Source organism: Micropterus salmoides, unplaced genomic scaffold (genome assembly GCF_014851395.1).
Source record: "Micropterus salmoides isolate LMB-PRFRI ecotype aquatic unplaced genomic scaffold, ASM1485139v1 Ms_hic_scaffold_2, whole genome shotgun sequence".
NCBI lineage: Eukaryota > Metazoa > Chordata > Actinopteri > Centrarchiformes > Centrarchidae > Micropterus > Micropterus salmoides.
In genome coordinates, this window is record NW_024041150.1 from 38,733,923 (window position 1) to 38,746,240 (window position 12,318).

Consider the following 12,318-nt stretch of genomic DNA (forward strand, 5'->3'; position numbering starts at 1 on the left):
CACTGACAGTGGCAAAAGTTCAGTCTTGGTATTATTGGATCTCAGTGCTGCTTTCGACACAGTCGACCACAACATATTACTCGACAGACCTGAAAACTGGGTGGGACTTCCTGGCACAGTACTAAACTGGTTTGAATCCTACTTAAAGGACAGGGACTACTTTGTGTCTATAGGTAATTACACATGAGCTAAGAAAAATGACTTGTGGAGTCCCCAAGGCTCCATTCTGGGTCCTCTTCTGTTTAACGTTTACATGCTTCCACTGGCTCAGATTATGAAAAACAACAAAATTTGTTACCATAATTATTCAGATGACACACAAATTTACACAACCATATCAACAGGGGACTATGATCCCATTCAAGCGCTGAGTAACTGTATTGAACAAATTAACAATTGAATCCACCAGAATTTTCTTCAATTAACAAAGATAAAACTGATAAAAAGTTATTGTTTTTGGAGCCAAGGAAGAACAATTAAAAGCTCAGCTTCAATTGGCAATGTTTAAAACCGCAGCAGGAGTAATGTAAAACACAAACTGGTACACTGACTGGGTTTAGAGGCTCCTCCTACTTTTCTTTTGTTCAATAATACACGCAAAGAAGACTTTCATGGATGATTCTGCATTATGCAACATCTTCTTCAGTGATATTTCTGCAGCAGAGATAGCACACTTACTCTGATGTAATAATTCCCCAACTTCTGTTTTGAATGCATGTGTTGCAGGGCACTTCTCTGCCTCTCTCTATTGTTCTAGACAGGTCTTGAATCCTTGTGTTTTTTTGTGTCTGTGTTTGTCTGTATTGTTGTGTATGTTGATGTGTATTTTTTTGTAAAGTTTTATAAATGCATTATATGTATATATGAATGTATGGCTTTAAATATATAAACAAAGCTGCTGCCCCTTGTGGAAAATAATGTTTATGATATATTATGGTTATTGGGTAAATTATACTGCTGACTAGATGAGACCAAAACATATCTTAAGTAGGTAGGTGATAAAGATTGTATCATCCAATGCAATATTTGTCTGTTCAGTTTAAACTATCAATTGTTTAACACATTGTGATGTTTTGTCAAATAGTGACATGGTTGTTTGATAATGATGATTTGACATTAAATAAACTGACTAAAAGTGATGTCGCAGAGACACTTTTGATAACTGATGAAATAATTACTCAACCTCTCTTTCAAATTTTGTCCAGATACAGACAATGAGCACGGGTTTAAGTTTTGGTCTCGCTTTCTCTCTCTCTCTCACTCTATCTCAGCCCAAACAGCATCCATAGCCCACTGCTTATAGTGCACAGTACGGTTAAGAATAAAAGAATCATTCACAAGCTCAATCAGAAGAAGTTTTACATCTGCATAGTAGCAGTGGTGCATGTATCAAATAGGCCTACATACTTCTTATATAATGCTTGGCCAAATGACATAACATAACATCACTCAAGACTAACAACAGAGTACCAGACCAACAGAGTATTAGTCAGAGGGCCGTGCAGAGACCTCTGGAAGGGCAGGCGCTCAAAGTATAAAAGGGGCACACGGAACAAGGATTTAAATAGGGCTCTTCTCCAAATATCGATACTGAAATATATTGTGATGCATCCCTTGCTGATACGCGTACACAGATGCTGATGCAGTTTTGAAAAAGAAACACTGTGGGCTGACATAACTTACAGGGAACAGTTGCTGTTGAGGAGTTGCTGGGGATGTTGCTGCTGCTGTTGCTGTTGCTGTTGTTGTTGCTGCTGATACTACTGGAGGTGATCTGTGACTAGAGATATTTAAACAAACATAGGAGATATATTAGCTGATTAAACAAATATGTGACCGTGACAAGATGTAAAGATTGCTGACAGTGTTTGGGACTGGCTCACTATGACTGACCTGTTGTAGTGCTGCAGCTGCTGCCAAGGCTGACTGCTATGAGGTTACAACTATGGTTAATGTTTTTAATAAAAGTATTTTTTCTGTATTTTCATGGTATTTACATGTAATGTTGAAAAAACAGAAAAAATCTTTTTGTCTGTTTGTTATTTTTTTTACAGTGCTAAAGAAGGGTTAGAGTCCCTAAGTGTTAAGTCTCCTTATGGTGCTTTCAGACCAAACACAAATTTAATCCTCAGGAAGCTTTCCTCGCGTAAGTACATTCACTGCACACTGTTCACACACAACGCGAAAAGGTGATTAGAACCTGCGAAAATTCACTGGAGTTAGAAATTTTCAACTCACGCGAAGGCAACGTGAAGGCCTTTGCGCCCGCCCGACAGGAAGTCGCGGCTTTGTATGTAAACTCACCACCCCGAACGCTCGCTACATTAACAATTCATACCTTTTACCTGAAATCTAAAAGGGCCTTCTTCTTCACTCTTTACTTTGATGCCAGGAATATTATTTATTTTACATTGACGCTGACATTATTACATGTAGCCTATTTACAGTTATTTAGTTTTAGAGTAGGTTTGCTGGTGTAAACACAGTTCAAATGTAGGCAAAATCTATTCCAATACTTTTCTGAATTAAATGATAATTTAAAGAAAGGGCTGATACGTAAGCTGTAAGTCGTAGGAGTAAGTATCAGTATGAACCGGTTTTACCAATGTTGTTATAATTGTTTTAAGTCACACTACGTTTTTTATTAAGTTACTGTAATAATCCTAGTGTAAGTGAAAGATTTTTAGTCAATTTACATAAAAAAAAATACCGTGAAACTTTTCTCAACAGCAAGAACGAAGTGAACAGAGCACCTTTGATTATCTGTGCGTAGAAGTAACGTTAGCTGTGGGCACAGTGTTAGCCGGCAGCTAACGTTACTTCTACTTTTGTCTGTCTTGTAAAATACACCCAACAACCGATTGGAGCTGAACAACCCACAACGAGCACACTGCAGCAAACCCCTCTTACCGGCGTAATCGCAGGTGTCCTGTGGTCAGAGCTGCTGAATCACTAACGGTGTGTGAACGGGAGGGCTCGTCACGGATGAGGTCATCAGGTGAAAGGATGGGTCATTTTATTTAATGCAAAATTATTATTCGTTCATTTTACTAATAGTTTGATTGGGCAGACCTTCACAAAGGGGCCTTTACAAATTTAAAAATAAATAAATAAAGTAAATTTCGCATTGATAAAAGGGCACTTTGGGCATCAAAGGGCAAAAGGGCAGGTGCTCAAGCACCCATGGCACCCCCCTCTGCATGTGCATGATTAGTCAGGTAACCTGGCCCAGTGACCTGTGACAGGTGCTGTCCTAGTTTTCCTCATTGAACATCCAAAACCCCTTTTCTGGCCTGTGGATTATCCTGAGTGACAGGGACACTGGGAAGGAATAGTGTGATTAAATATTTAACATTCAATTGTTCTAAATCTGTTACTCAGTTTAACAGGAGCTCCAGTTTTAGTTTCAGAGAACACAGAGTGACAGGGACATTGTGGGAAGGAATACTTCACTGAGTAGGAACACAATATTATTCAGTATAATCGTGAGAGCCCCTTTAGATATATATATATATATATATCCCCAGGCTGTAATTATGATTTATGACAGGCTTGTTCCAGTGCTTGAGCCTTTTATTCTTGTAAAAAGTATCATTTTACAGATTATATTGTATGGAAGAATGTTCTAAAAGAAAGTTCATAACACATTCAGTCTGCTCTGCTTAAAGGCACAAGGCCTAAGAGACAATCCAGCTCCAGTTATGTCACTTGTCACTTTGTTCTTTAAGTGGAGTCACAGCAATGGAGATATGAAATAAGATATAGAGAGTTCAGCTCAAATGTGAAACTGTTGGTAGAAAGACGGAAGCCTTCATGACTCTGTTACAGCACAGGAATCATCAGACAGACGGTCTTCGAAACTCGCACTAACAGTCATCCCAGCACTTTTGATCTGCAGGTACCAAAAAAACAGAGAAAATGAATGTTTTCACCCGACCCTGTACGCAGGATAAGCGGTTGACGATGGATGGATGAATGGAAATCTGATTCACAAAGACATTGCTTACTAGGGACACAGAATGTTATATATCTGAGCTGTAAGTTTTATGGAATTTTAATTGTAAAATTAGCTTTCATCACTTGGAATAATTCACATCACTTCTACACAAACCACTATGTCGTTTTACCTCCATGATTAATTTTCAAACAGTTCTGCCTGCCGCCCAGATTATTAGGCTCTCCACCACACCAGTTCAAGTAGTTAAAAGGTGTACCATCAATCCAGAACCACTGGTTCTCCTGGAAGACAGAAGAGAATTGGATATTAAGTGAACTTAAAAGCAGTTATTATCAGTTTTATTTAAGGCTCCTCCTAAATGTGGAGATGGTGTCTGCCTCCCGAATCCAAACTGGGACCTGACTCCACAGGAGAGGAACTTGATGGCTGAAGGATCTAGCTCCAATTTTACTTTTGGAACCACAAGTAACCCTGCAATCTGGGAACACATTGTTCTTGTTGGGTTGATACAAACAGTGCAAACACTGATAAATTATTTTTCATCTAGTAAGGAGGAAAAAATTTGATTACACAGAACATTTCATTTGAATGTAACTTGTGTTCCCGGTGAAAAAACAGCTGAGTGAGACTCAGTGCTGTTTGTAATGCAATGTGAATCTACATGACGACAACAGAACAGACCCAGGGCTTTTGACAGTATCTATGTTTATTTTGCACTGGAACTTCAACAGAGCTGCAGAATTTTCACTTATACTATTGCAGTAATGCTAATTGTATATGTGAATCAAAACGGTTGCATTAGTGTCAGATTGACTTTACACACACTGCTGATGTCTCTTCCATCCCTCAATATTACTGTTTCAACATTGCTGCAGTCAGCATGTGGGCCTACAATTCACTCTAGTCTAGCCACATTAGGAAATTAATGCAAAGTTCAACAGTCTGACATGCAAAATGGACAGGAAAGCAACATAAAAACAAAAACAATAAAGTTGGTTTTGCAAAAAAGGGACATTTACAGGGACACAGTGACTCCCAAATAAAATAGAATGCTGGACAGGGTGTAAAACACTATTGTGTTGTATTTTTTCTAACATGACTTGTAGATACACTCATGACTATCAAATCATCAACAACCCTGACATGTCATTGCCCAAGAACATTTTTAAGAAATATTAGGTTATTTATCTTTCAGGTCAAGACGGAAGTAGAAACTTATGAAATCAACATCAAAAGTGAAGTTGAGGAATTTCAATATCATCAGAGTCTTCATTTTATCTCCACATCATTTTCAGTGTCAGCTTTGTGCAAAATTAGTGCAACATTTCTCTAAATGGGCTGTCATGGATCTCATCGTTAATGATTGCGTTTAAGCTTAACATCTGTTAAAGTTTTACAAATTGTAAAAAAATTTATGGTTTATTGTGAACAGACAAATATTGTATTTGGATGATACTGTCAGTCATTTTGTTTTGTCGGTCTTTCTGTGATGACTCACTCAGACTCCTGGCTCCCGTTTACACACATCAGCTCAGCACATCAGTCCATCAGTTTATCTACGAGGGTTATTCATCCCTGTCCATCTCCATTCCCTACGTATATGCAGTGGCGGTTCTAGACCAATTTCACTGAGGGGGCCAGTTGTTTTGTCAGAGGGGCACAATCAATCCGGGACAAAAGAGACAAAGGTAATGTTGAAGCTTTCAAAATGTCTTGTTTAGTATATAATGTAATGTTTTAGTATGTTTCAGTAACTTACAGTTATTTGTTTCAGTAACAGGATCTTTTTATTACTTGTAGTTCTATTAAATTACACTATACAAAAAAAACAAAAAAATTCTTTGAAGCAACACTTCTTTGTATAGGCTTAATGAACACTTTAAGCTCTAGTGTACTAGACATTCTCTGGATCCCAGTTTGTATTTTGTATCCCACTATAACTTTTGCTAGGAAAAAGGAAACACCACCATATTCACCCCTGTTATTAGACATGATGTGAAATATACACAAAATAAAATACTTGACATAGGCCATCATCTGTGCATTATGGAGTGGAATACATATTTTGGCAGATTGCAGAATGTCCAGCCAGGCAGGACCAGTAAGTTACTGTCATCACCTTTTGTGTATGGAAAGTTCTGTTTAAATGCAATGCATTATTAAATTGTTAAAAATGATAATGATAATAATTTACCCTTTAAGGAGGGGGACTGAGAACAATTTCCAGCAATATCCAAAGGCTATCCATGCAATGGAAACATGGATTACAAAGACAAAATATGGTCTATAATGCTGCCTTCAAGTTTAATGTACATTTAGGTACTGGACCAGCTCTCCGTCGTAAAGGGTCCGATCCTCTAGGCCTATGGGTATTACCCTATTAATTATAACTGAGGACTGTTTAAGCTGGTGTCGAAAATATTCGCCTAGCTTCTAACTGTCTTCTTCCGAACGCCTACACTGCTTATTCTGAAATGGCACCTGACTGAATAGCCCTAGAGCCAAATACCACCCCAGCCACGCCCGTTAACGACAGCTCTCTTCTCATTGATCAGTGCGCTTGGTATAGCTGCTAGGATTGTGTTTAGTGGCCAGGAAAATATGTTGTTGGCTAAAGCAACCTATAAGAACCTTAAAGATGTTAAACACACTTTACCTAATTAATTACTGCCTTTGTGAAGAAATAAATTCAATGTCTACTACTGGTACTTTAAATGCAGTCATTATATATTGTATTGCAAAATTAAGCAAGAGCAAGCATACAACTTAAAACTGATTAAAACCTAAATAAACTGATAAAATCTCTAAAATTCAAAACCTGATTGTGATAGCTGAGCTCTTTTTGGAGAGAAAGGAAGGGGAAGGAGGTGTCCTGGCCAAGGAGTTATTTCCCTCTTCTGCTGGGCTGATGACCCTGGTGGAAACCTGAGGCTTTGTCCAAAGCCCTCAAATTGTCTTCAAAAGTCTTCAGTCTTCGTTGCAGTTGAGTGAGAGAAAATCTTCAGAGTCCAATGATTCTTCAGTTGGTTTGGATGTTGTGGTTACCCTCTGTGGCTCGATCTCTTGGAGTCCCCTGAAGAATCTCTGAAGTGTTCTCTAGTTCTTTCCTGCTCAAATCCCCGTCTCTTGTCTTGGGATCTTGGTCCGGTGCGGTGATGGTCTTGCTCCGAGTCCGATGCCTCTGAGGTCTGCCGAGGAATAACCCCGATCTCTCTCTGACTCCTCTTTATATCCTACTTCGTAGCTGAGTTTCTTTGTCGAATCAGCCACCACCCTTTTCCTGTCAATAGCTTGTTCATCCTTAAATTCAGTTGGGCCAGAGATGTCGGAATATCAATTAAATTTATTAATCTTCAATATCAATGAGATATCCTGATTTTCAATCATCATATCATGTTTAATACCAAATATCTTTCCTTTAATCATTATTCAATATATTGCTTATATCTTTGTTAAGCTCTGTGTTTTGCAGATGGAAGGATGTTGCACTTCCCTTTTCTCACTCACTGTTGTTACTAAAGGAAGAAAGGCTCCAGTTTTCTTCTTTGCGACCTGATAGCAAGAGCGTTGGGATCTCAACTTATTTGACAAGGGGAACTGGCCCCTGTTGGCTCCCCCCCAAAACCACCACAGTGTATATGTCATTGCCACTGGTATATTTTCCTTTCATAACTATTCATCACAATTAACCACTATAACATCTAACATTGGTGTGGTCCTTGTTAGTGAAATGGAGTTATGTAGACTGAGGTTCAGGACCACGCCTCTCTCACTTATTCGACCACCTGCGCCTCATTCTATTCCTCCAATCAACCACCCAGTGCGTCACTCATTTCATCCACATGTGCCTCTCGAATCCAATCACATGCACTCACGTATATAAGCTGTCAGTTCTCACATCCCTCCCACCCAAACCCTGTTTTTACACCTCTTTTATGGGACAGCTCTGCTGCCTCGCAGCTTTGTTTCTGGGTTTAGACCTTGCTCAGCAGGCCTTTCTGCGCAGAGTTTGCATGTTCTCCCCGTGGTTTCGTGGGGTTCCCCCAGGCACGCTGGTTTCCTCCCACCATGAAAGACATGCACACTAATATCCATAAGAAGGTTTTTCATATTGCAGATTCATCCTTGAAGGCTTTCTTTTGCTTGTATTTTAGACTGAACAATAGGAAAAGTTTGGAGAGCCTCTAAACCCAGTCAGTGTTCCACTGTGTGTTTTACATTACTGCCTCTGTTTTATTAATGTGATATTAATTTTAAAACACTACAAGTTCCAGGTTCAACCTAATTGTACACTGTTGTTCTGTTAGTTCTTCACTCACAAATTGCCTTTTTTTACTACTGCAGGGCATGTTGTGTTTAGTTTCCTCATTTCATCAGGACATCACAGTTTATATACAAATGGCAGGTCTCTCAAATGGCTCTCTTTGTTTCTGGAGCATTTCATCTTCCAACGCTGTTTCCTAGAAATGATGTTTATATAGTCATTTTAGTTTTATAGTCATTTTCCCGATTATGTTGAGGTAGGAAATGATATTGGCTGCTAATTGATCACTAAGTCGCCCTTAGTTACAGTTGCTACACTGGCTTTCTGTTCTTGCACAGCTCATATGCAGTTAACAGTGATAAATTATTCTTCTGATGCAAATTATTATATAAATGAAATTTGTAGGAAACAGTGGCACCTCCTTAGCTCACGATGTCCATCCAGGGAGCCACTGGATCATGTGGATGACCGGGGAGTGCACACTGACCATAAACTGGACTGGGCCAAGAACACTTAAGCCCTCTACAGGAAGGGCCGGAGCTGTCTCTATTTTCTGAGGAGCTCTTCAACTGCTGGTTGCACATGTAGATGCAGCAGCTGGTAGCTCATTCAAACTTCACTACACGTTTGTTTTTCCGGCTTTATTGTCAAAACAATACCTATGACACGGCAGGTCACTGATCACTCAGAGGAGAGGAAAGAGAGCCGGGATAGATGTGTTGGCCCAGCTTTGATTTAAGGCTGCTCCTAAAGGTTTGGTCTGGACAAATGGGACTCATGTTGGCCAAACAACTCAGAGACTGGGGTGCCCTCATCTTTATTTTCTATTTCATTATATTATCTATATTTACTTAATGTTATGTTTAGTAAAGTGAGCAACTGTAACGCAACAGTTTCCCTCAGGGATCAAAGTATTTATGATTTCTAGCTATTAGTATAAATGCTTTTGAATTAAATCGATTACATCATTTACATGTTAGCAGACAAAATAAAGGCACATTACTGAGTATACCATGTGTGATGTCTCTGTGTATGGTTGTTCAGTTCTGTTTTTTAAGAGATGCCAAGATAAGTAGCTGCATATAAGGGCTGGTGTTTCTCTTCATCATTGTCTCTGCACTGTACAGCAGAATCTACAGAAGCTGAGAAGGAAGAAGGTAATTCTGCAGCTACAAGCTTCGCGCTTCCTTTTCCTGGACTGACAGTCAGCATGGGTTGTCTGTTCTCTACGTATTAGTAACATCTCTCTCTCTCTGTCGCAGGTTATCATCATCATCAAGATGTTGACTGTGTCTGCACTTGTTTGTGCCATGATGGTTCTGACTAGAGCTGCTGGTCAGCTTTATAAATACAAAGTGTTACAGATGAATGTTTTGTATGACAACAATCCAGATCAATAACTGCTGTGTATAACTTTCTAGCTCTTCCAGAGGCAGCACATGAAAATGGCCAGCCAGGTCAGTTGTGTTATATTTTATTACGTTATTTTAACGTTTTTACGTTTACTTATATTATGCCGTTATGGAATTTAAATCGCAATTGTGTTTTACTGTGTAAAGTAATTTTATGTTGTATCATGACATGAATATTTTATGTTATGTTATAGTGTCATGTCATGAAAATAAGTTGATTTCATATCTACATATAGAGACTTTAACTGGAGACTCCACATTACTCACCAAACTCTACTTGTTCTCAGCAAAGAGTCACCCGGTCAAGAGTTCGACAGCTTGTTCTGGACGCTGGTCTGAGTTCAGCGGTCGCTGTTTCCACTATGTTCCAAAAGCCATGACTTGGGCCCAAGCTGAGGTAAAGAGGGAGACTTTTTAGTGACTGTTTTAGTACAGAAGGCTTCTACAATATGTTTATTTTGTTTGCACATACATAGACATTTGGTTAATTTGCAATTTCTCTCTCTCTCTCTCGTATTTATCTCCACTGTAGAAAAACTGTGAGTCCATGGGTGGAAACCTTGCGTCCGTTCACAACCTGCTGGAGTACCATGAGATTCAGAGGCTGATCATGAGCGCAAGTTATGATTACACAGTAACGTGGATTGGAGGCTCGGATGCACAAGAGGTATATTTATCTTTACACGAGGTCTTCTGGTTATTAGTGTTATTAATTAATTTAATATTTTGTTGTGTCTTCTAGGAGGGTGTGTGGTTGTGGAGTGATGGTACACCCTTCAACTATCGGTCTTATGGAAGGTTTAATAACTTTCAGGGCAAGCAGCACTGTCTACAGATAAATTATGGAGGTAAATCACAGCGTACTGATTTCATTTAGAGCATTATGTATGAGTAGCATATAATACACTCATATCTATACTTTTTTGGAAGGTTTTCTCTTATTAAACAAAAACCTTTGCTGTTAAAATGCTATGTATGTATGGCATAGTGCTGTGTTGTGTGCACAGAACAATCCCATCACGTGGTCCATTAGTAGTTGACCATATTACATGATCTTCCTCAGTGGTTAGAGTTTGATGAAGTGTCATGGAATTGTAGGTTTTTCAAATTTCCATTGTCCTGCGTATTTTAAGATCTTAAACACAACACCGATGAAACGTCATTAACGGTAAAGAAATTTGAATATCACCATTTTGAGAGGAAAACCGTGTGAAAGCTCCAGACCAGCTGCTAATGGGTCGAATGAATGAACTTTCAGTCTCAAATATTCTTTCTTTGTGAATGTCAGTATACATACTTTCACATGTTGGTTTTTGTAGTGTCGCCTTAACTGCTGTGTCGTTGGTACTTTCAGATGATAAGCGCTGGGATGACACCTGGTGTAACGTTCGCCTCCCATCAGTTTGTGCCAAAAAGCCCTGATAATTCTCAGGTGAAGAACCTCCCAGAAGCCCAAACATGGGTGGATGCGTGTTTATGTGTATGTGGGATGCATCTGTCTTTGTGCCATCAGTCTCAAATCTCCATATATTTCTGTTTAAATCACATTTTTATATCGCTGTGACGCAACTTAAGGAAAGAAACAACAAGTGACAGAAACAGTTGCTGGATCGTTTCTGAGGCCATGTGGCTTTAATAACAGCAGATTGAATCTGTTGTTTAGAACAATATTATTCTGCACAGTGAACTGTTCTTTCTTGTCTTTGAAAGAATAAAAGTCTCAAGCACTGAAATAAGCTGTGTCATATCTCCTGTTTTTATTTCCCACATCTCGATCAAATGTGGGCATCTTTGAATGGTTTTGTATCAACTAAAAAAATCAACAAAAAAACTTTTGTTTACTGCAATCTGCTGTTTTGTCCACATCAGCTGTTGCAGCTCGGCTCACATTTATGACAGCTGAAGCATCTCACTGCATATACAAGTGAAACTAAGAGTGTGGGAATGTGAAAACTTATTTAGTGACAAAATACACAGAATTGATACAAGCCGACTATCATTAGCAAAGAGCAGGGTGAAAACAGTCATGTGGCAGCTTCAACTTTTTTTGCAGCTTAAAAAAATGTGATACGACAATTTCTGCCTGCTGAGTCATCAGTTATTATAAATTACCTGAAGTATGTTTAGATTCATCAATGTTTTGTTAGATTTGGCAGAAGTAGCATTTCCTTAATAAGATTAGTCTGAAATCTCTCAACATTTCTGATGTTTCCTCATAATTTAGGAAAGAAGAACAGTTTGAGACCAGGATCAATTGGCAGTCTTGAAAAAAAAGACTATAAATCAGGAGGGGTTTATTCTGATATAATCCATTTGCAATAGTGTTACAAAGTGACTAAATACTTTCATTAAAAATGCGATCCCCTCGAAAAACGTTTTAAAACATTAAAACAATTCTCAGCTTTGAGAAATAATTTGTATCTGATTTGGTTTCCCCACAAACAGAAACATTCAATTACCTGGTTAAAGAGTTTAAAGTTCAACCACAGTGCATTAGCTTCCTTATATTTTACTTATCTGTTGAGAACCTATTTTAACAACAGTCGGAAGCAGCGAATTAAGCAAAATATAAAAATAAAAAATATTCTCAGGTATGGAGATGTCTGCTGTCCCCCTCTTCTTCCTATGCATCCCTTCATATTTCTGCCATCACTGGTTCACTGCTGAACATTTATTAGAACTCT

The 12,318-nt window shown here is 38.7% G+C and overlaps 1 protein-coding gene and 1 long non-coding RNA gene across 2 annotated transcripts; one reads left to right on the top strand and one right to left on the bottom strand.

Annotated features, from left to right (window-relative positions):
• Positions 1-3,555: 3,555 nt before the first annotated feature.
• On the bottom strand, positions 3,556-7,247 carry LOC119912970. The gene is made up of 3 exons (XR_005446316.1): positions 6,777-7,247; positions 4,128-4,239; positions 3,556-3,892 (listed from the first exon to the last, which is right to left on the bottom strand). It is a non-coding gene; the product is annotated as an uncharacterized LOC119912970 (long non-coding RNA).
• A 1,636-nt stretch (positions 7,248-8,883) lies between these two features.
• Positions 8,884-11,130, top strand: LOC119911954 (type-2 ice-structuring protein-like). The gene is made up of 8 exons (XM_038730927.1): positions 8,884-8,940; positions 9,299-9,379; positions 9,485-9,557; positions 9,644-9,679; positions 9,922-10,031; positions 10,167-10,301; positions 10,377-10,482; positions 10,989-11,130. The coding sequence occupies exons 1-8, from the start codon at positions 8,884-8,886 to the stop codon at positions 11,054-11,056; spliced, it is 666 nt and encodes a 221-aa protein (XP_038586855.1). The 3' UTR covers positions 11,057-11,130.
• Positions 11,131-12,318: the final 1,188 nt, after the last annotated feature.

What these genes read in the sequence shown, in the direction of transcription:
- LOC119911954 (XM_038730927.1), top strand. Translation starts at nt 8,884, where the DNA reads ATGACACGGCAGGTCACTGATCACTCAGAGGAGAGGAAAGAGAGCCGG. An exon ending in GGTTCTGACTAGAGCTGCTG is followed by an intron (nt 9,558 to 9,643) that starts GTCAGCTTTATA and finishes ATAACTTTCTAG; the next exon opens with CTCTTCCAGAGGCAGCACAT. An exon ending in GAGGCTCGGATGCACAAGAG is followed by an intron (nt 10,302 to 10,376) that starts GTATATTTATCT and finishes TGTGTCTTCTAG; the next exon opens with GAGGGTGTGTGGTTGTGGAG.